Source organism: Leopardus geoffroyi, chromosome D1 (genome assembly GCF_018350155.1).
Source record: "Leopardus geoffroyi isolate Oge1 chromosome D1, O.geoffroyi_Oge1_pat1.0, whole genome shotgun sequence".
In the NCBI taxonomy this organism is placed as follows: domain Eukaryota; kingdom Metazoa; phylum Chordata; class Mammalia; order Carnivora; family Felidae; genus Leopardus; species Leopardus geoffroyi.
In genome coordinates, this window is record NC_059329.1 from 57,835,511 (window position 1) to 57,862,383 (window position 26,873).

The 26,873-nt window shown below is 43.9% G+C and overlaps 1 protein-coding gene across 3 annotated transcripts in view; it reads left to right on the forward strand.

Annotated features, from left to right (window-relative positions):
• Positions 1 to 26,873, forward strand: part of C2CD3 (C2 domain containing 3 centriole elongation regulator) — a 146,643-nt gene that overhangs the window by 116,048 nt on the left and 3,722 nt on the right. For all 3 annotated transcript variants that reach the window (XM_045484056.1, XM_045484055.1, XM_045484057.1), the window contains 4 exons: positions 690 to 854; positions 5,834 to 6,051; positions 9,424 to 10,342; positions 13,595 to 13,706. In XM_045484056.1, the coding sequence (XP_045340012.1) occupies positions 690 to 854; positions 5,834 to 6,051; positions 9,424 to 10,342; positions 13,595 to 13,706 (1,414 nt within the window). The remainder of the gene's footprint in view (positions 1 to 689; positions 855 to 5,833; positions 6,052 to 9,423; positions 10,343 to 13,594; positions 13,707 to 26,873) is intronic.

Sequence of the window (26,873 nt, forward strand, 5' to 3'; positions counted from 1 at the left end):
AAGAAACAAAACAAATGAACAAAGAGGAAAAAAAAAGACAAACCAAGAAACAGACTCTTAACCATAGAGAACAAACAAATGGTTACCAGAGGAGGGGTAAGGGGGATGGGTAAAATACGTGAAGGGATTAAGAGTACACTCTTGGGGTGCCTGGGTGGCTCAGTATGGTAAGCATCTGACTCTTGATTTCAGCTCAGGTCATGATCTCACGGTTTGTGAGATCAAGCCTTACATCAGGCTGCACACTGACAGTACAGAGCCTGCTTGGGCTTCTCTCTCTCCCTCTTTCTCTGTCCCTCCCCTGCTCATTCTCTCTCTCTCTCTCTCTCTCTCTCTCTCTCTGTAATAAAAAAAAAAAAAAAAAAAAACAATACATGTAACTTGATGAAGATTGAGTACGGAATTGTTGAATCACTATATTTTACACCTGAAACTAATATAACACTATATGTTAACTACACTGGAATTCACATTTGAAAAGAGAGGGAAAAGATAATAAAAGGAGAGTGGTTAAGCCTGAAGGCAAGATTATTTGGAAGATAGTTGTCATCTAAGCAAGAATTACTGAAGCCAGGACTGTGGTAATGGGGATGGATTTGCAATAACATTGTAGGAGGGTTATTTGTTGATTGTCACATTAGTTTTCTCATTGGTTGGGAATTTATTTTGGCCCCGTTTATTCCTGACAGAAGCAGTACTGCAAGAAGTCAGGCATCACGCCATGAAGAGCATGTACAGAACATCCGCCGATTTCATGAATCCCTGCAGCAGGGAGAGGCAGTTTTGCCACATGATGACAAACTGACCACATTGCCTTTGTCCTCCTCCCACACTTCCATTCTGACTTCTCTCAGGTAAGACCCTGTGCTTAGAAAAGACACAAGAAACCATAGTAAAGCACAAGGTAAATGGGCTATGGCAACCTGCAATACTGCTGTTCTGTCAGCTACCACTGCCCTGGGAGGTGTAGGAGGGGACTTTGTCTGTGTTAGTGTTGCATTGGACCCTGGATCCTCTCAAGATTCTTCATAGATAAATCTGTCTCTACTTGGGGCCTTCCATTCCTTCACTGCCTCTATACTATTATATTTTTTCCACTAATACAGGAACTTTAGATTATTCACCAAAGTTAATAATTATACAGCTTCATATCTACTTTACAATTTATAGACCCTCATCCTGCCCACTGTCCTCCTCACAACCACTGAATTCATCCAGATCACCATCTGTCCTGTTAATGCTTCCCTCTTTGTTAATTCAGTCAGAATCTGAGCCACAGAAGCACTGTGAGAATTGAAAGGGCCATTATAGATCATCTGAATCAGCACCTGGGTTATCTAGTAAGAAGTGTGGTCCTGTGAAAAGGTCTTGGCTTCAGAGTCCAAGAGCCCTGACTTCGAGTCCTGGCTCTGCCATTCCCAGAAAAGGAAGGAGATAGTCTGTTGCCAGATAATTATAATGATGTGTGATAAGAGCTGCAGGTTTTCTGGCCAAGGGTAGATGGAGGAATGAGTAACATTCTAAATTGGTTTTGGGAATATTTAAAGAAGTCACACTTGAACTAGTCTTTGAAGGAGAAGGTCAACAAATGTGAAGGACATTCTATGCCGAAAACACGCTGAGACCCAGAGGCTTGAAACAGCAAGTCAGTTTGGAGAAATACCAGCAGTACAGTTAGGATACAGCTGAGCCTAAGATGTAAAGAGCAAGGAAAGTTCTGTAGCACCATCTTGAAGGGCCTTGAATGTCAGCTTGAGTTTGGACTTTTAGAACAAATGATCCTCAAGTGGAAAGTGATGGGGAATGGAGGAAGAGAGTGTATAAAATTTGAGGAAAAAATATTTGAAAGATTTTATATTTGGAAAAAGCTAAAAAAAATTTTTTTTTAAATTATTTGGTTTCTTAAAGCAAACTCAGAAAAGAATTGGCAAAATATTTTTGATTGGTGGAACATAGGTTAAAAAGAATTGAACAGTTATACTATAGACTATGGGAAATTGTTCAAATTTTTGTATTATAAGGAAGTGGTATGTTCAGTTTCTCATTTTAGATTCTCAGCTAGAGACTGGAGGCTATTTAAGTAAAACCATTAACAGTGTGTCTGCATTTTGTTGGGTCACTCACATAACATATTTTAGAATCTACCAAGAAAGAGAAAAAGAAACTCTCGGGCAGTTCTCTTAGTGTCAGCGCTATTGACATTTGGGCCAGATATTTTGCTGTAATGGGCCTGTCTTACGCATTGTAAGAATTTAGCAGCATCCTTGGCCTCTATCTACTAGATACTAGTAGCTCTCCTGCTCCAATTGTGACAACCAAAAATGTCTTCACACATTGCCAAATGTGTTCTTGGGGCCAAATTACCAGGCTATAAACCACTGCCCTAGAACAGCGGTTCTCAAAAGTTAGTGTGTGTCAGAATCACGTGAACAACTTGTTAAAACAGCAATTGTTCTACCCACCCATACAGTTCCTAATTCAATAGGTCTAGGATAGGGCCTGAGAATTGGCATTTCTAAGAAGTTCTCAGATGATGCTAATGCTGCTAGATCTAGAACCAGGTTTTGAAAACTGCTAGTAGATGAATTCTCTAAAAATGGGAGATGAAACAAAATAGCGACTTTGCATTATTACTTCCTTAGATTCACAGAGCCCTAAAACAGTGCTTCTTTTGAGTCACAACAATCCTATGAGGTCTGCAGAGCAAATATTAATAAACCTTTTTCACAGATAAGAAAATTGTAGCTTAGTATTAGTAGGTTCTATACCCAGAACCTCTGACAAGGTCAGTTGGGTTTGCACATTTTCTTTAAAGCTTCACCCAGTTAACATTTGTTTGCATTTTCCTGCTACAAGTGGCAGGTGGCAGACACCCAAATGTAGACACCTAAGTAAACCACTGTGATTTTTTAAATTTTATTTATTTTTTTAATTTACATCCAAGTTAGTTAGCATATAGTGCAACAATGATTTCGGGAGTAGATTCCCTAATGCCCCCTACCCATTTAGCCCATCCCCCCTCCAGTACCCTCTGTTTGTTCTCCATATTTAAGAGTCTCTTATGTTTCTCCCCCTCCCTGTTTTTTATTCTTTTTGCTTCCCTTCCCTTATGTTCATCTGTTTTGTATCTTAAAGTCCTCACATGAGTGAAGTCATGTGACATTTGTCTTTCTCTAATTTCGCTTAGCTTATATAATACCCTCTAGTTCCATCTATGTAGTTGCAAATGGCAAGATTTCATTCTTTTTGATTGCTGAGTAATACTCCATTGTGTGTGTGTGTGTGTGTGTATTTATATATATACACACCACATCTTCTTTATCCATTCACCTGTTGATGGACATTTGGGTTCTTTCCATAATTTGGCTGTTGATAGTGCTGCCGTAAACATTGGAGTGCATATGCCCCTTTGAAACAGCATACCTGTATCCCTTGGATAAATACCTAGTAGTGCAATTACTGGGTTGTAGGGTAGTTCTATTTCTAATTTTTTGAGGAACCTCCATACTGTTTTCCAGAGTGGCTGCACCAGTTTGCATTCCCACCAGCAGTGCAAAAGAGATCCTCTGTCTCTGCATCCTCGCCAACATCTGTTGTTGCCTGAGTTGTTAATGTTAGCCATTTTGACAGGGGTGAGGTGGTATCTCGTTGTGGTTTTGATTTGTATTTCCCTGATGATGAGTGATGTTGAGCATTTTTTCATGTGTTGGTTGGCCATCTGGATGTCTTCTTGTGAGAAGTGTCTATTCATGTCTTTTGCCCATTTCTTCACTGGATTATTTGGGTTTGGGATGTTAAGTTTGATAAGTTTCCTATAGATTTTGGATATTAACCCTTTATCTGATATGTCATTTGCAAATATCTTCTCCCATTCTGTTGGTTGCCTTTTAGTTTTGCTGATTGTTTCCTTCGCTGTGCAGAAGCTTTTTATTTTAATGAGGTCTCAATAGTTCATTTTTGCTTTTGTTTCCCTTGCCTCTGGAGACATGTTGAGTAGGAAGTTGCTGCAGCTGAGGTCAGAGAGGTTTTGCCTGCTTTCTCCTCAAGGATTTTGATGGCTTCCTGTCTTACATTTAGGTCTTTCATCCATTTTGAGTTTATTTTTGTGTATGGTGTGAGAAAGTGATCCAGGTTCATTTTTCTGTATGTCGCTGTCCAGTTTTCTTAGCACCACTTGCTGAAAAGACTGTCTTTATTCTATTGAATATTCTTTCCTGCTTTGTCAAAGGCTAGTTGGCCATATATTTGTGGGTCCATTTCTGGGTTCTCTATTTTGTTCCATTGATCTGAGTGTCTTTTCTTGTGCCAGGACCATACTGTCTTGATGATTACAGCTTTGCAATACAGCTTGAAGTCTGTAAATCCACTGTGATTTGAGAGAGTCGTGGCTTCTAATGACAGATTAAGGATCAGCTTTGTATTCTCTCATTTAATTTGGATTTGATGGTAAAACACAGCAGACTGTTCCTAACAAAAGCATAAAACGACTTTCAATTTACTTCACAGGTATTTAGTGTCTATGTGGTGCCAATTATACCAGGCACATTGAGTGTACCAGAGAAATAAAGAAGGTTGAGATATTATCTTCTGTTACCAAATGCTCATGGCCTAGTTTGGGAAACTAATACATGATAAGAAAACTCAGGTAGGGGGGCACCTCGGTGGCTTAGTTGGTTGAGAATCTGACTCTTAATTTCAGCTCAGGTCATGATCCCAGGGTCATGAGATAGAGCACCACGTCAGGCTCCATGCTGAGTGTGGAGCCTGCTTAAGATTCTCCTTCTCTCGAGGCACCTGGGTGGCTGAGTCGGTTAAGTGTCAGACTTCGGCTCAGGCCATGATCTCGCAGTCTCTGAGTTCGAGCCCCGCATCGGGCTCTGTGCTGACAGCTCGGAGCCTAGAGAGCCTTCTTCGGATTCTATGTCTCCCTCTCTCTCTGCCCCTCCCCCGTTCATGCTCTGTCTCTCTCTCTCATCTCTCTCTCTCAAAAATAAGTAAACATTAAAAAAAAAAATTCTCCTTCTCTCCCTCTGCCCCTCCTCTCTCAAAAAAAAAAAAAAAAAAAAGTTAAAATAGTATAGGGACAGAGCAAGGGGAGTAGCTTGAACTCAGGCTCCAGCATTCAGAGGTATGAGGCAGAAATGAACCTAGTTGGGACAGGGCCCATCTATTATGGAGAAAGCACAAGATTTGGAGTCCTGAGTTCTGGAGAATGGTAAGAATGAATGTGGCCCCATTCAAAGTTTTTGAACAGATTTTTTTTTTTAAGTCATTTATTCATTATCCATTCAGCATTTATTTTGTGACAAGCACTATGCTGGGTACAATAGATATAAAGGAATCAGCACAGACCTCTCAGTACATCAGAGGAAAGAGATGTGAAACAAATGATGTGATTGAAGAGTACAGAACTGTGAGGCATTAAGGAAGACCTCTTAAGCCAATTTAGAGGCTCAGAGAAGGCTTGCTTCAAGAAATCACTTACTTGAAAGATCAAGAATGATTGTGAGGTAATCGCTTCTCGGCCTTTTGGCTAAGATCAAGTGAAGAATGACTGTGAGGTAGCAAAGGTCAGTGTTAGTCCAGAGTAAGGCCTTAGTCTGTCAGAGTAAGAGGATGTGAAGACTAGATAGGAATGGTAGTCAAGAATGGTTCCCTACAGGAGGGGAGATTTTTCCTGGACATAGAAGAGGAAACTCATTAGCTAGACATAAGGAGTGGAAAGTTGCCCCCAGTAGCCAGATCATAGTCTGAGAGGAACATCAAAGATGCTTGTAATCCCAGTGAATGACCCTTTTGTCCTGTTCTCCCTTTCTTTTTTTTTTTTGTACAGGAGGAATCTGAGTGAGCTAGATCAGATCCAACGGTACTTCAGTCAGAAGCTCACCGAGCCTTTATTTCCCCTCAGTCTTCAGCCTCCTGCCGTCATGCAGTCCCAGGAGACTCATAGGGACCATCCTGGGCCTGGAGCTAGCAGCCTAGACCCTGACAGCCAGTGCCTTCTGGAGAAATCCAATAACCTGGTGTTGCAAGTCAGCTCCTTAATCACAGGTATGGCTCAGGGCCCCTCTTGTTGAGGAGTTATGGTCACTGGGTGCTATTCAAAAAACATCCCTCAGGCAAGCCCCTATGACAAATGAGAGACCCAACAGCTTTCACTATATTATTTATTTACTGTCTTCCTTTTGAAAGGAGAAATTTAAAAGCATGGCACAGGAAATTGTGAAGTGGAAAGCACATTGGACTGAGAGGCCGGAGACCCAGGTCAGGTTCTTGGTAGGTTTTTGCCCAAACTTACGATTTGACTCAGCATACCTTTTCCCTTCTTGAGGATTCCCTAGCCAAAACAAGATGAGAGTGGATTGGGTGAGCTCTTTAGTAGCAGTTCTTGAACTTGTGCCACTCAACTTTCAGGAAAAAATCAACTATAGACATATTTAAAATTCTAGTTCTCAGAGGCCAGAAGCCTGCATTTTTAGCAGGTACCTCAGATGATTCTAGATACTGGTGGTCCATAGTCAACCCTTTGAAACACCCCTTAAAGCAGTGGTCCTCACTCTGGCTGCATATTAGAATTCTTGAGGGAGCTTTTCAAGATCCAGATGCCCAGGCTGCACCATAGGTCAGTTACAACAGGATCTTTGAGGGTGCAGACCCAGGCATCAGTGTTTTTCATAACTGCCCAAGTAATTCTACTGTGCAGCCCAGACAGAGACTACTATAGAATAAGTATTTCTCAAAGGTGCCTAAGCATAAGAATCACCTGGGATACTTATTCTGAAATACAAATTCCTGGGTCTTCTTCCATTCTATTGAATTAGAATGCTGGGTTAAGGCCTGGGAACTTATATATCAGGCACAGTTTGGGGAATTGAGAGAAATCAGTTAGATCAGTACCTTTAGCCATCATTTGGTGTCATTTTTGCTGAAGTAAAATATGTATATTGTACACCGGGATGAATAAGTTTAATTTTCTCTGTTTAAAGTGGAAAGAAGCCACTCATGACTGATATGAAGTACAAACCTTCTTCCTACCCTCTTTCCCAGATAGCTAACCTGTCAGTAGCCAGGGTTTCCAAAGTACATGCTATATTTGGCTTCCATTTGCTTGGAAATATTCAGTCTTCTATTTATTGAGCACAAACTCTGCCAGGTACCACTGTGTTACTGGTTCCAGGAAGATGGACAAGACAAGCATTATCTTTGCTTTCATCAAGTGTACATTCTATAGTCAACTGAAGAAACTGTCCCCCAGAAAGAAAGGATAAGAGCAGAATGGAGGCTTGTTTGGGGTAGAGGTGAGAGCATATAGAGAACCCCTTTAAATGGGTATATTAAAAGAGGAGAGAGAAGAGAAATGAGGATTGAAGCTGGAGGACCTTGAAGCCAAGTTTGGGAGTTTAATCTTTATCCTGGAAAAAAAAGGGGGGTTCTAAGCAAGGTGATGACAGAATGAGAACTGACTTTTATAAGGAGAGGATGAATTTTGAAAGGGAGAGAGGACTAGATCGAAGAAAACAATTAAAAAAAATTTTTTTTATGTTTTTTAAAATTTATTTGTGAGAGAGAGAGAGACAGAGCATGAGTGGGGAAAGGGCAGAGAGAGAGAAGGAGACACAGAATCCAAAGCAGGCTTCAGGCTCTGAGCTGTCAGCACAGAGCCCAATGCAGGGCTTGAACTTGTGAACTGCGAGATCATGTCCTGAGCCGAAATCGGACGCTCAACTGACTCAGCCAACCCAGGCACCCCTCGAAGAAAACAATTTAAAAAAATAAACTTCCAGGGCGCCTGGGTGGCGCAGTCGGTTAAGCGTCCGACTTCAGCCAGGTCACGATCTCGCGGTCCGTGAGTTCGAGCCCCGCGTCGGGCTCTGGGCTGATGGCTCAGAGCCTGGAGCCTGTTTCCGATTCTGTGTCTCCCTCTCTCTCTGCCCCTCCCCCGTTCATGCTCTGTCTCTCTCTGTCCCAAAAATAAATAAACGTTGAAAAAAAAAAAAAAAAAAAAAAAAAAAAAAAAAACTTCCCCAGCCTCCATCGTGTCTTAGTACACTTTGGAAGAAGTCATTACACAAGTAGGTACCAGTGAATCTTGAGAGTGAGTTACTGATGGGGAGGAGGGGGTCTCATTTATGCCACATCTGTGTGCCAGGTCCTTTGCTGGACTCTAAAAATGCAACATGAATCAGATATGTGGTCTCTGCCTTTAAGAAGCTCACAATCTGATGGGGAAAACATACACAATAGCATCTTAAATGCTTCCTTATAGAACAAAGCTGTATAGCCATCCCATCCAGCTGGTGCACCTAGGAAGGCTTCCCAGAGGAGATGCAGTAGAGCAGGGCCTTGAAGGATGGACTGGTACGTAAAAAGCAGAAAGACACCTCCAAGACAGAAAGGATAGTTCAGGCCAAGGGATCAGGACTGACTAACCTTCCTGGTTCCTGTTCCTGTTTGCAGGTAGAGATGTTCCATTTTCATACATCTACTCACTCCCTTTAAGACATGAAAATTGATAATGTATTAAATTTAGCCAGCACCTCCTATAGGCTGAGCACTCCCATCAGGTGCTATGAGGGAGATGTGACCCCACACCCCGAGAGTCAAATCTGCCTCCCAATTCCTAACATTCTCTTCTTAAATAATAATGTAAACAAACCATTTAGTAGTTCTATTTATTAACTTATTCCCTCCCATTTAATCACAAAAACAATTTGAAATGACTGGTAGTTTCCACTTGTTGTTTATATATGTGCCACAAAGTGTGTGCTCATTTATCTGATGTATTCTTTACTATAACCCTGTGCAAAGGATGGTGTTAATAACATTTTAAAGATAAACAGGTTGAGAGAGGATAGTTTGCTCATGACCACAATAAGTGACAGTAGAGATTTGAACCCAAGACGGACTAGCTCCAAAAACCTCTGCTCTTTCCATAATGCCATCCTCCCTCCATTTTCTCTGTAATAAACCTCCCCTACTTTACCAATTGGGTGATAGATTAATTGCTTTTATTTTCCAAGTAAAATATATAGTTTTAATAACTGTCATTAAATAGGTAAATAAGTAGATTCTCATTTTGGTTTTTAATATAGGTAATTACTGAAGTAAATGGAAGCGTGAACATGCCTACCAGGACTCCTAGCTCCCAAGAATTCCTGAGCATGAGCAGATAGTCTCTGAAAGCATTTCCACAGATGTAACCACAACTATAAACAGATTAGATTTTGGTCCTCTGATGTTAGAATAAAGTGCTAGAAATTGTACTGCCTTGAATATAGTTTCACTGACTTGGGTGGATTAATGATCTTTAAGATTTTTCAAAGTCTGATTGCAAGAATACATCTGAAGCTAGAGCCTAGCTTGGGAAAGTTGAGTGGTCTGTGGCCCTACCTTGTAGTAAGAGTGATATCTGTTGCTGTTCAGATCTGCAGACCATCACCAGGAATTCTCAAGCATCTTTGAGTTCTCACCAAGCCAGGAGTAGAAGCGGAGAAGTCCCCACCCTACCAGATGCTCAGGACACAGGGGCCATGCAGGAACGAAGAACAGCTCCCAGTATGTCATTGGCACAAGTGATGGATGAGGGCAGAAACTGCCTAACTCCCCCTACTCTTGAAGAGACTTCAAGCAGAAGAGGACTGCTCCATGAGTCCCTGGGGCACACAGTACCCGATACAAGGATGCAGAGCAGTGAGGAAACTGAGGCAGACCCAGTCTACAGCGATGAGGACTATGAAGAAGACATCATTGAGCCCAGGACCCTTAATGACATCACCACTGTGACAGACAAAACTAGCCCTTGGTCCAGTTTCATGTCAGACACAACTGAGATCATCAGCCTTCAGCCTGATGAGGTGCATAGGGAAGGCCCCTCTTGTCCTTCAAAGCCTTTCCCCAGAGAGGAGCTCAAGGGTAAAAGTAGCCCTCTGTCCAGCCCAGGAAGAGCTGTCAACCCCCACCTGCTTAGGCAGGGTTCTCCTAGGCAAAGTCTTGTTGCTTGTGAGGGTGAAGCCTCTCAGGCAAGGGATGGAGAGCCTGCCTTAACAGACCCACAGCTCATCTCACAAGTAACACTCTCAGGAGCCCAACAGAGCAAAACCTCCATGGGACTGAGCTCACCAAGAGCAGATCAGGACCAGGAGCCCAAGCCAGAAGCCCAGACTGAGAATGAAGCTGCCTCCACGGAGCTAAGTGACTCTGCTGATAGCTTTGAGAAATTCCCTCTCAGCCTAGCCTCCCAGAGCAGAAAGGAAAGCCATCAGGGCCTACCCATCAACTGCCCTGACATCCATCAGAAGCAGGCAACATCTGGATCAGAGATGTCCACAAGGCAGAGTCTCCTGTATCCTTTGGTATTTCCCACAAGTAGCCCCTTACGCCATTTCTAGCATTTTGGATGCTAGCACTTAGGCCAACCTAGTGTGTGCATGAATGTGAGCATGAGCAGTGGCCTCCCTCATGGAATGCACTGGGAGATATAGGAAGCTCCTTCCTTCACAAGACTTGCCGGTCCTAATAAGGTGCTATGATGCTACTGTTAACCCCTGCCCTCTGAAGCATAATGTTTTGAATTAGGTTTAAGTGTTAGTAGCACATTCATTGGCCTGGCCCAGCCTCATTTATTGAGTTAATCTATTAGGTATTTTACACTTGAAGGCAGGGCTCTGGATGTGAGGAATGAGACCATTAATCTCAGTTGAAATAGAAATGGAGGGTGCAGAGAGAGGGAAAGGGAGAGTACTAGCAGTGATTGAGTATTTACTATGTCCCAGGCACTTTACATACCTTTTCATTCCATCATTGTAAGTCCTGAAGGTATCATCATTTCTATTTTGCATTTAGGGAAACTGAGGCCCAAAGTTATAGTGACTTGCCTAATACTTCATTTTTTCAGAAAAAGGCAAGTAATAACAAGGAGTAATACAAGGAGTAAGACAAGGAGAGAGGAAGTGGGCACAGTTGAAATGGACTTGCCCGACTCCCCCTACCCCCCAGAAGGATAGTGTCAATGGAGAGAAGGGGCACCTGCCATTCCCCCTCTTCTTCCTTTGAAACACAGATGGCCCTGTAATGGGAAAAACTACCTAGACCCATCGACAGCCCTCATATCTGTTGCCTACCCTGCTGAGCAGATCAGTTCACCTGGCATCCCAACGGCAAGCAAGGGTTACTGCACAGCTACCAGTGAAGGAGGCTGCTTTACTGAAGAGATCTTTCTCTACCCGAAGCCAGGGGGCCTGTTTTTGACCCTTCTAGACCCATTTTCTTATTATTTGTGTGACTTCAGGCATACAATTTAACCTTTCTGAGCCTTAGTTTCTTCACCTATAAGATGGGGGCAGTAATCCCTTACCCACCAGACTGTACACTCTCTAGGTAGGTCAGGGACCTTGTCTTTTTCTGTGTCCCCAGCACCAGACATTACACAGAGAAGGGATCAGTAAATGTAGATTGAATTGAACTATCCTAATTTCACAAGATTCCTGAGAAAATCAAATGAGTGTGAAACATTTGTACATACTGTATGATGTGATTCTTATTGCAGAGCAGAGAGAAACTAAAAGGTAGAGGGGTAGGGATTCAGAAAGGCTGAAACTATGAAATGGCTGGAGGGTGAGCACTGAAAGCAGACCACCTCCGGTGGAGTTCCTTCCTAGCCTCACTCAGCCTGGGTTCTGACGATGCTGCCTTTACAGTCAATTTAGTTGTGCTCAGAATACATGGTTTGTGCTGGAGCAGTCACATGTGACCAGGTCCTAAGGGTAGTGCTCTAATTCAGACCTTCCCAAGTATTCATCCTTTCAAAAAATGGGTATTGCCAGGCTTGGTGCTCTCCTGAAGACAGATTTGAAGTAGACTTTACCTTAAGAAGTTCCTATCATGAGGCAGGAGACAGGCAGTGATAGAATTTATTGTTCTAGGTGTTGTGATGAAACCTGGACAAAATGCTAGGGAGCAAGAGGAGGAAGCTGCCACAACACTGGATGTATCCTGGGAAGAGAGACAGTGGAGCTGGACCTCAAAGATGAATAGACATCCTGTAAACAAACGAGAAAATTCTAGTTATAGTGAACTGTGTATGCAGAGGCATAGCCAGGTGAAAGAGCCTGACCTGTGGGGAGCAGTTCACTCTGCTTAGAGTCCAGGGGTACATGAGATGGTGAGCGGTGAGGCGGGGCTACATCTTAAAGAGCCTTTTATGTCTGGCTAATCTAATCTACATCATAGATGGGAGAGAATTAGGTGCAAGGAAGAGAAAAACAAATACAAAGTAGACTTAGAGAGTTCTGTTACAAGTTGCTAGGTAAGTGATGTCATTGACTGGATAGGGACTAGCACATAAAGACAGATAGTTTTGGAGGAAGGTACAGATTTCCATTTTGGACATATGCCTACAAGACATCCAAGAGGAGGCCAGCTATAAAGGTAGGTGTCTCCTGGGGCGCCTGGGTGGCGCAGTCGGTTAAGCGTCCGACTTCAGCCAGGTCACGATCTCGCGGTCCGTGAGTTCGAGCCCCGCGTCGGGCTCTGGGCTGATGGCTCAGAGCCTGGAGCCTGTTTCCGATTCTGTGTCTCCCTCTCTCTCTGCTCCTCCCCCGTTCATGCTCTGTCTCTCTCTGTCCCAAAAATAAATAAACGTTGAAAAAAAAAAATTAAAAAAAAAAAAAAAAAAAAGGTAGGTGTCTCCGGAAATAGATAAGGGGAGCAGGCAGAGCATGGAAAAGGAGAACCACCCACACAAAATGGAGCCTTGAGGATACGCTTCATTCAGTAGATACTTATTAAAAACTTACTATGTCCCAGGTACTGTGCTAGGTGACAGGAACATGACTGAAAAAGAGATGAATAATCTCTGCCCTCTTGGAGCTTAAATTCTAGCATGGAAGAACCATGATAAAACAATTTGAACCAGAACCATATTTAGCTTATTGAACAGAAACAAAAAATTGGAACATCAAAGTAGTCCCCTCCCAAACTGAATCAGTGCTTTGATTGAACAAATATTTTTGGAAACACCATGTTCTCAGCACAGTACTGGGTACAACTAGTACCAGGAAAAGTATAAGATGTGGTACTTGACTTCTAGGGCTCAGATGCAGACTGGGTGAACCAGCTATATCCACAGACAGCCCCTCATGTAGAGCCCTCATTCCTGGATGTTGGCAGAGGACAACTGGGAGGACCAGCCTCCTTCAGTGTCAGGCATCTCCCTCCAGCCTAAGACACTGTCCTTGGGGCCACCTTCCAACCCAACCCTGTCTGACTGGCTTCTAACGGGTCAGTTGTGGGTCAGCAGGACCTCAGCAAGTATCATTTAAATGTTGCTGTGTACCAGCGTCATGCAGGGCTCTAGGGAAATAATGAGGGGAAGGAGGGATCACTGAGGTCTAACATTAGGAGAGGAAGGATTTTAACTGACCCTTGCAGAAAGTATAGACTGCGACTTGTTAGGGGTGGGCAGGGCCTTCCAGACAGAAGGCGCTACTGTACAAGAATAAGTTGGACAAGTAGGGATGACTAAGGCCAGTGGAGATGCCAGTCTGGCAAGGGGGGCAGATTTCAATGTATCTGTGCCCCTTAACTACCATTATAGCCCGGAACCCATTGTGGTGCCCAACTTCTTTTTGCCTCCTCAGCAGTTGGAGGCCTCCCTGCGGATCCTTTCACTCTCTACAGCTTTGCCACCGCCAGCCACAACAGATCAGGTAAGAGAACAGCTGGCTGACCCCCCTCTCCTAGAGTCCTCATCTCTTCCATGAAAGCATGGGCACAATGCAAAGCTGCCCCAGGCCAGATTCCTGAAAAGGCAGCAGCAGTGGTCACTCTCCAAACTTGTGCTGAGCACATTCTGGGGGCCCAGAGGTGCACGAGGTGCTCAGGAACAGTGAGGAAGTGCAAATGAGTTAAGAGCAGGGCATCATCAGTTAAGATGATATGTGGAAGAAACAGTGCAGAAACATTAAAAATAAGACTCAGCCAAGAAATGAATACTGAGTGCTGTGGGAGCTCCACTAAGCCAAAGGTGGGCTTGAGCAGAGGAAGCTTCAAGCAGGAGATGCAACGTCAGCAAACTGTGACAGATGAGTTAACATCTGGAAGAAGAGAATATCAGAGATATACCTGTTGTTGTTTACAGAACACCTTGTAACCATCATTCATCCGAGCTGGGTGGTTGGAACCCAGGTACAGATCCCAGCTCTTCTCTTTGCTGCCTTGGCACAGCTCTGGACCTTTCTTACAGGTGGCAAGAAAATATTAATAATACTATAACTACTTTTGTAATCATTCAGCATATACTTACTAAGTACCTGTATCAGGCATTGTGCTAGGTTCTGAGCATACAGTAGTTAAGTAAGACAAATTCCCTGCTTGTGGAGTACAAACAGTAAACAACAACAAAAAAAATATTGACAGATTGTGATGAGTACTAGGTGTTCTGATAAAGAACAGGGTCTCTGAGGAGGCAGAATTTAAGCTGAAAGATGGTGGTCATGGTGGTGCTTGCTAGGCACTCTTCAAAGCACCTTATATTAACTCTTTACATTCAGCAACCTAATGAGGTACGTATTTTATGTCTGTTTTTAAAGATGAAGAATCTGAGGCACAATCTAGAGATTAAGTATCTTGGCTCATACAGGTGTTAAGTGATACAGCAAAAATGGGAACCTAAGCACTGTGGTTTCAAAATCTGTGTTGCTAACTACTATACTTAGAAGGAGCCAGGGGTGCCTGGGTGGCTCAGTCAGTTAAGCATCTAACTTCAGCTCAGGTCATGATCTCACAGTTCGTGAGTTCAAGCCCCACATCGGGCTCTGCGCTGACAGCCCAGAGCCTGGAGCTTGCTTCTGTGTCTCCCTCTCTCTCTGCCCCTCCCCCGGCTCGCACTCTGCCTGTCTCTCAAAAATAAATGAAGATTAAAAAAAAAAAAAGGAGCCAGCCATGTAAGAAACTTGGAGAGGAGTATTCTAGGTGGAGAGAACAGCAAATGCAAAGTCCCTGAGGCTGAAAGAGCTTGGCATGGTCTAGGAACTGACACAGAGCCAGTGGCACTGGGACATAGAAACTGACGTAATGAGGCCAGAGGGCCCAGAGCGCACAGGACATGTAGCCACGAGAAAGAGTTTAGATTTATTCTAAATGCTAAGATATCCTTTGAAGTGTGTTAAGCAGGGGAGTGAGATCTGATTTAAATTTTAAAGAATTCACCCAGGGTGCTGAATAGAGGATGGGTTGTCTTTCAGATTTGGTAGCATGATGGTCAAGAGTAACTGCAGTGATGTATTGGAGAAAAGAGCCAAAATAGTGCCTGTGTACCAGGCACTTATTCTAAATTCTAGGGGTGAGCCAGGCATAAAGCTCTTGCCTCATGGAACTTAAAAAAAAAACAACAAAAAAAGATAATTTCAGAGAATAATACATACTGTGAACAAAATATATTAGCCTATTAATTGTTATAGCTAACTCATATTTAATGCTTATTATGCAACAGACATAATGCTAAGTGCTTTCATGTATAAGCTCATTTAATTCTCCCAACAACCCAGTAAGATGGGATATTGTTATCCCCATTTAAAAAAAGGAAAATTGAAGCTCAGAATTTTCCATACAGACCACAAGATATTATTTCTATTTTATATAGAAACTGAGACCCATAACAGTTAAGTCACTTGCCCAGGGTCTCCCAAACAATAAGCGACTTAAAACATATGATTTAAAACTCTATGCTTTCCATCACACCACTTTAATCATGACCCTTGACTTAAGGTATATTTTTCTAACCGATTTGCCTTTATATGGGTTTCATTTTGTACTTAACACTTAAACATTTTTTATGCTCTTCCAGAGCCTACTTTGATGACCAATTGGGTCAGTCCAGAAACATCTTGAGAGCCTGGGAGATAGTCCTAAAGAAAAGCCATCAGGTGTCTGATCCCTTGACTAATTTTCCTTCTCCCTCAACTTCCCCAGCACCATTTTGAGGACATCTCATTTGTTTGGCACATGGATCAACCTAAATTCTCATACATCTTAGTTTTTATCAGGTTTGTAAATCCTTCCCAAAGGAGAGGAGACATACCAGTCCCGACCCAGGAGCTCTGCATCTTTGTGGCCTTTATTCCTACTCTGGTTTGTGGTCACCAGCTCCTCTCCTTCCTCTTGCATATCCCATACGTACCCATCAGGATATGCTAGAGTCACAGACCTTGATCCAGGTACCAAGCACAAGCTTTTGAGCAAGGCACCCATGAAGTGAAATACTGAATCTGCTACTAAGTTAATGAAGGGATCTTGAGCAAGAGACTTGACCTTTGAGTCTCTGTTTCCTTATACATAACATCAGGCTAATGAGTCTTACCTAATAGAATGATGGCAAGAACTACCCTAGAGGAAAAAAGTAGACACTGTTGGTTCCCTTTCCCTCTTCCTCTCCCAGCCAAGTGGGTGAAATGTCAGTGAGTCACACCCCCCAGGAAGGGAGTCTGTGAGCCACTTTGAGCTGTCATCTCTCACCTGCCACACAGACCCTCCGTTCCTTCTTTCATGTTTCTGCCTTCATGGTGTGCCAACTCCCAGGAATTTACTGTCTTTGATCTATTATAAGATAAAAGTGTGGGAGAGGGAGAAATACGAATTTTCACTTCAATTAAAGGACATGTCTAGTTCTGAGAAGATAACAAGCCTCATATATTTTTCAGCCGTTTTTCTTTCTTGCTCACAGCAAAACTCCATTGTTTGTGTGCTGTTCTCAGGGCCACCTCTCTCCTCAGGACCTCATTCTGGGTCCTAGTTAGGGTAACCGGTCATCACAGTTCACCCAAAACTGTCACATTGAAAGTCCCAGGCCCAAGAAACCTCAGGAGGTTGGTGGTCCTCACTAACAATGACCCTCTCTCACTATTTGATGCATTCATAGCAGCATATTTTCTGAATCTGGTGCTCTTGGTTGCTACCCAGTGCTTGGTAACCTAGGAATCAAATCAAGTATGTATTTAAGGCACTAGCAAGTAGAGGCACCAAAAGCTAAGAGGAAAAAAAAAAAAAAAAAGGTAAGGATTACATGTATTTTTTAAAGCATTGTATTAGTTACCATGGGATAAGTCAGAACTTTGATTCACTTAATTATATTTGTTTTAGATCTAATTGTGAATTTTATTTGGGCAGCGGCACCATAATCTTCTCAGCTTACAGTCTCTGAAGGCCTTAAAAGTGGCCTCACTTTGAAGAATTTAAGACAAGAAATATACTTTTATATTTACCCACATACTATTTCTGGTGTTCTTCATTCCTTCTTCACATCCTGATTTTTTCGCTCCATTTCCCTTCAGCATGAAGAATTTCCTTCAGAATTTCATGTATTGCAGGGGCGCCTGGGTGGCTCATTCGGTTAAGCGTACGAATCTTCATGTCGGCTCAGGTCATGATTTCACAGCTTGTGGGATGGAGCCCCATGTGGAGCTCTGCACTGGCAGTGCAGAGCCTGCTTGGGATTCTCTGTCTCTCCCAGCTCAGCCCCGCTCCCCTGCTCACATGTGCATACTCACTCTCTCTCTCTCAAAATAAATAAACATTTAAAAAAAAAAAAGAATTTCATGTATTGCAGACCTACTGGTAACAGCTTCAGTTGTCTGAAAATATCTTTATTTTGCCTTCACTTTTTAAGGATATTTCTTCCACTGGATATAGAATTCCAACTTGAATTGTTTGTTTTAGCATTTTAGAGCAATCATTCCATACTCTGACTTACACTGTTTCTGATGAGAAACAACCATCATTCTTATTGTCGCTGCCCCAAATGTAATGTGACCTTTATTCTCTGTTTTTAGGGTTTTCTCTGTTTTTCAACAGTTTGACTACAGTGTTCATAGTTGTGGAGGATAGGGGAGAAAGAACACATAGGTCTATTCAGCAGTATTAGCAATGTTTTAGTACTTAGGTTTGGTTCTGTTGATCTTCAAAAACAAAAGAGCCAGTTATTTTACCGGCTGAATGAGTTTATTCTGGAATAGTAGAGGTATTGCACTTTGGGAACAAGCAAACTATGGTAAACCATTGGCACATGTGCAAAACAGAGAGGGGCTTGCTTTTATGGAGAGAGAGGAGGAAGCTGGGAGGGGCTTTTCAGCTGAGTTCTCCTTGGCTGAGTTGTTGCTGGGCCAGGAGAATTCTTCCTTTTTCCTGCTGGGGTATGTAAAGTAAGATCACTGTTGAGGAATGCTAGGTCTGCTTCTTACAAGTGACTCCATTTTAAGTGAGATTTCCTTTATTTTCACAGTTGGGTTGGGTTGTGGGTTCACAGATGTTCATTTTTATTCTGCTTTATAATTTACCTATGTTACATAGTTTGTTATGTTACACAGTGAAATCACAAATTTGTATGTAACTAAAATTTTAAGAGTGACTGAATGGTGAAAAATGGAGACACAAGCTCCTGCCATAAATCTGCCTGTGAATGTGGAGCGGGGAAATAGAATAGTGGCTGAAATAGAATAGTGGCTGGAATAGCATAGGCGATAAAGATACAAGGTTTTGTTTTATTTCATATGGGAATGGCTACAGCTTTCTTTATGCTAATGCAATGATCCAATAGAGAAAAGGAGAAGGAGAAGGTGCAGGAGAGGGAGAGAAAATAGAAAAGATGGTCCCTGAGTCAGAGGGGGCATGGGATCCAGAGCACATGTGGAGGTAGCCTTTTGAGAGGAAAAAGAAAACTCACCCTGTAGCATGGAGGAAGATGGAGAAGGTCGAGAAGATGGGTGCTAAAGCAAGTAGGATTAGAAATTTGGTGGTAAGGTTTCCCATTTGATGAAAGCTTCTATTTTCTTATCTTCTGTTCTCTGTAATGTCTCAGGCCCTGTCAGCAAAGTGAGAGTCGGGGAAGGGAGGGCAGGAGCCTTGTCCTGTACCCTCATTTGGGAATTTCATCTATTCTGCCTCCTCCTAAGGCTGGCCTTGGCCCTGAAGATTGAAGAGAAGCATTTTGAGAGGCTGCTGGGCTCTTCCTAAGGAGTGTCCTAGGACTGCTGTGCTATAGCTAACCTGCTGTAGGGCCAGGCACACAACTCATCCCTGCAAAAGGAAAGAGCTTGTAAGTGCTCGCTCAGCTGCTGTGGCCTCACCATCTAAGGGAAGGCCTAATCCTTCACTCCAAGTTGAAATGATGCCCCAGAGCCCAGGAACCTCCCAGACAGTCTCCACTTCCAGCATCCGTGAAACAGGTTTTTTTCCTGCTCCTTCCCCAACAGTATAATCGATCTAGGTCTCTGTGTGACATTAGTCAAGTCTTCTGATCTTTCTGAGTCTGTTTCCTCATTTGCCAGATGGGATTATCAGGCCTAACAGGGAAGTTGTAGAATGCCAAGTGCCACACAGAGAGGGTATAGAGGCCAGCCCTTAGCTCTCCTAGTCATGACTGCTTCATGTCCGGTTGTCACCTCTTCCAGGAGGGGAGGAAGATGGGAGGACTGCTACACAGTCAACCAGTGGCAGTTTCATATTACTTGTGAATCAGGTTCTGCTGCCTCTGCTTTCTCTTACCTCTCCTGATAAAGTACCTCTTCACTGGGACAGCTTCTTGGTATTTATGTAAAGTTACTTTTTTTGTTGTTTTGTTTTTTGTTTTTTACTGTAAAGTCACTTCTGATTCTGTTTGCTTAACTGCTTGTGGGCAAACTAGTTTTATCAACTTCCTTAAAGGGGAGGAAGGAGGTAGAAGATGAGACAGCAGTATTTTACATTCTGTTTTCCCCAGGTTTATGTCCTTTGCTCTTGTAGATGTTTCTTTGGGAAAATCTCAACCACTCCCAAATACTTCAGTTATTATTTACAGTTTGACAACTCTCAGATCCTTACTTTCAGTCTAGACTTCTTTTCCATGCTACAGACACACATGGATCCAACTGTATCCTGGCCATCTTTTCCTTGATGTACCTCAGACAGTTCACTATGTCCCAAACTTGAACTTGTCACCTTCCTTTGCTTCCCCCACTCTGCCATCTGCATTCCTTATCTCTGTAAACCCAACTACTATCATGTGGCTACTTCTGCCAGAAGCATAGATATCATCTTCCCATCCTCTTGCTCCTTTATCCCCCATGACCTGACCGAGAGCCAATCTGCTACCAGGGTCTGTTAATTCTACCACCTTTTGTATTTACTCGCTTCTCACCATCCCATTATCTAGTCTCAGTCATCTTCCTCATGACTCTTTCTGACTAGTCTCAGTCATATCCACTCTTTCACGCCACTGGAAGGGAGAGGGACTCTTCAAGGTTGCCGCAAAAACTTAATTTATTGAAAAACCCATATTCTTAAACCACTTATCAAATCTGAGTGCCCAATTTATTTGACCTCAGCAGCATGTAACATAATTGATCTCTCTCCTTTAAACACTTTCTTCACTTGTTTCTAAGGTGTCAGTTCCTCTTGGTTCTCCACCTCCCTCATGGCTGCTTCTGCTCAGCTATCTTTACTCATTCTCCCTTATTTCCCCTACTTGGTAATATAGGAGTCACCCAGGACATAGTCTTTATACTTCAGTCTTTGCATTTGCTTTCTAGATGACCCCATCTGATCTCAAAGCTTCAAGTCCCCTCTGTTTGCTGACAACTGCTGACAGTTATCTTAGCTCGCATTTCTCTTGTAAACTCTAGACTCATATGTCCAACTGCCTACTCAGCAGCTCCATTTGGATATCTGAGATACTCGAATGAACACTCACTTCAGATTTTATTCCTCAAATCTGTTCCTCAGCCTTCCCCATCTCAGTTAAGCAGCTACTCTATGCTTCTAGTTCAGTTGTTCAGGCCACAACCTTTGGAATCACCTCCAGTGCCTCTGTTTGCAGTCCACCAAGAAATTCTGGCAGCTCTGTCTTTAAAATATATCCAAATCTAACTACAGTAAAACCTTGGTTTGCAAGCAGAATTCATTCTGAAAACAAGCTTATAATCAAAAGCACTTGTATATCAAAGTGTATTTCCCCATAAATAATCAAAACTCAGATGATTTGTTCCACAACCCAAAAATATTCATATAAAAATGATTTCAGTATTGTAACATAATACAAAATACAAAGAAAATACAAAATATAAAGAAAAATAAATTAACCTGCACTTACGGTTGAAAACTTCATGGTTGGTGTGAGGGAGACAAGAGAGGAGGGTTATTGTGTAGGACAACTTTCACTATCACTAACAGAATCACTGCTACCTATTGGCTCAGTGGAATATTTTTCTTTTTGGGCAACAGGAACTTATCCAATGACACTTGCTTTTGTCTCCTTTTGAGGAGGCAATGTGACATTGCATTGTCGTTAAACAGATTCATCACTCACACTGCTACAGCCTTGTTCAGGTTCTTTCTTTTCTACAAAATTTTGCACTGTTTTCCACATTTTACACATCTCCCTAATCTCATGTGAAGTGAGGGATTCCTCCACCTTTTTCTCCTCCTCTGCAGACGAGATGCAGACATAGACTTCTTATAAAATCTTGCAATTTCGGCCACTCGTGTAACTCGTTTGTACTTCTTGATGATTTCCTTTATTTAAACTCCACCATAATCATCTCCTTCTTACTGCCATTCTTTCCAGCCTTTTTCTGCATGGGGGCCACTGTACATGCTCACATGGATGTTGACTATAGTACAGTATTAATAAACTTGTCATATATTGTATTTAATGTAACTGGCAATAAGGCAGCAGAGGAAAGGGTCTCTCTCTGCAGACACCCTGACCTAGAATGAAGCAAAGCATTCCTAAGGTTACTCTTGTATGGAAAAGCAAAGGACGGTCCATGGGTGCTTTGAAGTGACAAAAAAATACACTAGTGCCAGTTGTGGGCACCTTCCAACATTCTGAAAAATCACTGATTTCTGCCAAACACTGCGGCCTGAGACCAAGCATCTGAGCATGGATCACCCACAATCCCACAGCGAGAGAGGGAGGAGAGACACAGAACCACTGGCTCAGTTGTGATGTGATGTTCAGCGTCATGTGCTACTTGTATTGCAAGACATTGCTCATTTATCAAGTTAAAATTTACTAGAAAGGTTTGCTTATCTTGTGGAATGTTCTCAGAACAAGTTACTCGCAATCCAAGGTTTTACTGTATTTGTCACAACTCCAGCCATTTCCACCCTGATCTAAACCACCATTACCTCTTGTCTAGATTATTGCAGGAGTCTCCTCACTTGCCTGTCTGCTTCTGCTCTTGCCTCTGGCAACCCATTCCCCATACAGCATCTGTTAACCTTTTAAGATGGTGAATAAATCATGTGACTTCTCTGCTTGGAACCCTGTAGTAACTTCTTATTGGTGACTAGGAGAGCCAGAATTGGGCCTGAGGACATGGAGACCAGAGTGTAGGAAGGTAGTTTGGGCCTCAAACTTGAAATATACATCTTCCGGCAAATTAAAAAGCCATAGTCCTGAGTTAGGTGCAGGAGAAGACAGAAGGCCCCTTCCTTCAGGACCTCATAGTTCCCCAGGGGAGCCAGCTTTATATCTCAGTCCACCAACTCCATCAAGTGCCTGTCATGCTTAAAGAACAGGACCTGGTACTACAGGCTTTGCCTTCAGAGAGCTGACAGTTCCTAGTGGCCTCCAAACCACTCACTTTCTAAATGATATTAGCCTACAGTAATACTTAAAACAAAAAGAATGAATATAGGGAAAGGAAGACAGCCACAGGAGTGGCTTGAGTAGAATTCAGCAGAGATGAAGGAAAGGCTTTACAAGCTGTGGATCTGGAGAAAAGAAACCTCTCAGAGAATCAACAGATTTGGCAACCTGGAGGTACAAGCAGTATATGCTAGGGAGGAGGTCAGAGGTAGCGAAAGATTGGACTGGACCAGAATAGGGTAGGATAGGAATCAGATGCAAAGAGCAAAAGCAACCTGTCACCTGAGCCTTGGTCTCTGCCTGCCTACATGGCAGTTCCTTACCATGAGATGGGCCCTGTCTTGTTCTCAGTCTTTCTGTCTAAAGTCCAGGCTCTACACACATCATGAATGAGCCCTCAGATTTTTTTTTTTTTTTAATGTTTTATTTTTCAGAGACAGAGTTGGGGAGGGGCAGAAAGAGAGGGAAACAGAGGATCTTCGCAGGCTCCATGCTGTCAGTGTAATGGGGTTCGAACTCACAAACTGTGAGATCATGACCTGAGCCAAAGTGCAATGCTTAACCAACTGAGCCACCCAGGTACCCCAATGAGCCCTTGGATTAGCCACAGGCATGGGGTCAGGTGCTCTTCCTGAGGAGTGTTCCTGAGGAGTGAATGTAGGAGGCAGGAAGTCAGAGGCAAAGCCAGGCACAAGTGTACCCTTGAGAGCCTTGAGTTGTCTACTGCCCCCCACCCTAGCGTTCTCACCTCCATTCAGCCAGATCCCACAGCATTTTAGACATCACTAGGGATCAAAGTGCTTGGCCAGCTGGGGAGCTGAGAGTCAGCAAACCTGGTTTCTTGCCCTGACTCGGCTGCTGGGTTTCTGAGGAATCTTGGGCATGGTCTCTCCAGAGGCAACACAGACTTAATTTGTGACTATATTTCTCTCTTCTCTCCTACCAGGCAGTTTGGTACAGTGGCAAGAAGGGTGGCCTATGAATCTAGGAAGCCTAAGTTTAAACTTCAGCCACTTATTAGCTGTGGAACCTCCTGGGGCAAGCTATCTAACTTTTCTGTGCTTTGGTTCCTTTATCTGAATAAGGGGCACCTGGGTGGCTCGGTTGGTTGTGTCCGACTCTTGGTTTTGGCTCAGGTCACGATCTCACAGTTCATGAGATTCTTGCGGTCAAGCCCATGTCGGGCTCTGCATGACAGCACAGTGCCTGCTTCAGATTCTCCCTCTCTCTCTCTCTCTGCCCCTCCACTCACTCACGTGTGTGTTCTCTCTCTCTCAAAATAAATAAGTACACTTTTTAAAAAAATGGGCATAAAGGACTTGCCTCCTAGGATTTGTTTTGTGTAGGATTAACTGAGTAAGAGATGTAAAGTACAGTTATTCGTGGCACATAAGAGAGAATGATATGAGTATTAGTTATTGTTATTTTTATCATCATTATTATTGAAACGTCTTCCCTCTTACGTTGTTCCACTTTGGGGGGAACCGGTAGGATGAAATACTAAGAGATGAGGGTGTGATCAAAAGCTTAGGACCAAGAACTGGAAGCTGGGAAGTTAGGCCCCACAGAGCACCCCTGAAATACGGAGAACAGTTTTCAGGGCTGTAGCAGTTGACTGTGCTCAGTTCAGACCGAGTTAGAGGCCCAGGATGACACACCACTCCCACCTCGGAGCTGTGGGAGGCTAGATCCCTAGCCTCGGAAGTCTCTGCCCCGCTGGTCTGTGAATCTGAAGCCTTTTAAGTCCGCTGCTTTTCTCACAGAAGCCCAAGGAATTTCCCTTCCTCGAGCCAGGAGGCATCTAGGAGATGTACAATCCTGGTTGAGAAACCCAGCCTCTACAAAATCATCAGATCACATCAGCAGGGGCCACATCAGCAGCCACCCTCTGCAGGGTGCCAAGAAGAGTCCTAAAGGTCCAAGGGTTTCTGATAAAGGCCACACAAAGCTTTCAGGAGGAGATGAGCTCCCTAGCCAAGGGTGTACAGAAGTCAGGGGAAACAGCCAGAATTGGCTGGTGCCCACCCTGGCCCAGAATGCAGCTTGGCAAGCACAGTGAGGGAAAGGGCCCACAGGACTCCTGGGCGAGTGCTGGGCTCAAGTTGCCTGAGCTACTCTGAGGCCAGAGTCTGGGAGGCACCAGGACCTCTTCCAGGAGTGTCACTTTAACCCTTCCCTCTCAGGAGTCTGGACTTTTGAGCGCTCTCACTGGCAGGGTGTGGCTTCAGAGGGTTGAGAAGTCTTGATTTAGTCAGGCCTCTTCATTCTGTATGGGGGGGAGGGTGTGAGGACTGAGGCCCAGGGTGAGAGAGTGTGGCTCTAGTCCCTGTGGAATAGGCCTGTTGTCAGGGAAGGCTTCTCAGAGGAAGAATAGGGAGGGACCAGGGGGTGGTGAGGAATGGAGCTCAAAGCGTGGAGCCCAGCCACACTGCATTTGGGCTGGGTGATCAAATTTAGGATTCGCCTCTCAGGGATAGGCCCCTAGTCTCTGTCCTGTCCTCACTTCCCCCCTGCTCCTAGTTGCGGCTGCTGAATCTGCTACCCTCTTTTAGCCTAAGGAAGTCCTAGTCCTAGCCTTCAGAGAAGACCCTGGGAGCCACTCCAAGGGAAGGCACCCAGCCAAGGGGGTGAAAGTTGAGCAAGGCAGGCAGCTGTACTGAGCCCTCACTTGTCTCTGAGGCAGCAATCCGTTGGCAAGCCCACCTAGCCAGTCGGAATCAGGGAGCTGTTTACTTTGTTTTCAGCTCTTCCAAAAATTTTGCTTCCAGCTCCTAAATCAGTGTTTATGTGACTTAAGGGAACTCCTCTGGAAAAGAACAAAACTTCAGCCCAGATGCCAGCCCCAGAGGTTCATTGGGCAGGGGGCAATAGAGAGGGGAGAGCTAGGCCAGGCCTGGCCTAGCACTGGGCATGCCTTAGGAAGGTACAGGACCTTACTTCTACTCTACCCGGAGTGAGGTCTGAGAAGAGCAAGGCCTCACTTTGCTCTCTGTAGCAGGTGTCAGCTTTAGCTCCAGCTTAGCAAGAGTTGTCCCCGGCCAGAGCCTTGGTCACATCTGAATTGCATTTCAGCTTCACAGTAGACCTGAGGTAAGAAGGCCAAACGGTTCTTAGCTCCATCTGGTAATGAGGATACTGAGACCAAGAAAGACTGTGTCTTGGCATCAGGCAAGTGGACAGTTGGGCTTTGGCCACAGACCAGTGTTCATTCCGCTCCACCCCACAGCCTCTTCTCTGAGAAAGTCCCAGAAACACCCTGAAGCAGGGGTGAGTGGGGACACATGCACCTACCACCTTCCTGGGAGCAGGTGTTCTATTCAAGGGCATCCATCGGGGGACTGGAGTGAAGAGAACCCAGAACACAGCAGTTTGGATCAGACCACATTTCAGACCAAAGAAGAGGGCTGGCCCTTCCTGAGGAGCTTTTGGAGAAGACACTGTATCACAGGGACCTGGCCAAAGAGGGACCCACAGGCTGGGAGAAGTTCCTGGGTTACAGAGCACCTCCTCTTACATTATCTGCTCATGTTGATCCATTTTCAGATGAGGAAACCAAGGCCCAGAGAGAAAGTGACTTACCCAAAGCCACTTGGCTAAGAAGTGGTAGAGCCAGGAGGAGAAACCAACTCCCCAGGACAGAGTTAGCCTCTTGATTTGAGGAAGCCCCAGATTTTCCTGCCACTGTTACTCCTTACTCTGTACATGATGCTTTATTTTCATCCCAGCAGGTTTCTACCTATAACCATGAGACAAACACATCTGACTGAAATAATAGGCTACAGAGGCCTATTCATGTTCATGGCCTGGGTGTCCAGATGCCCGGAAAACAACAGGTCCCCATATTTAAAAGTGGAAGAATTTAATGAGAGAACTGGGTGGATTTGATGGGGGCAGTCTGGGAGCCCCTGCCCTGCTGCTATGCTTGACACCCAGACCACAGTAAAGCCAGTTCTGTCCTTCAGCCTAGGACAGTAATCACCTCCCACCCCCCACCCCATGCCTACATCCCTGTTCACTGGGAAGGTTAAGAGAAATAAGGTCAGTTCCTCTCCAGATATTCAAGAACTTCCCCCAGCAAGCATCAGCCCCTTTCTCTGGGTTTGTCTTCTCTCCATACCTGCACTCAGCCAAACCCACCCCCACTATTTTCCTAGCAGTTATTTCTTCCTATCTCTGCTTAAGCCAGCCTCTACCTGGAAGACCCTTTCTCGTCTTTTTTCAAATTCCACCTTCATGTTGTTTCAGGTCCCTC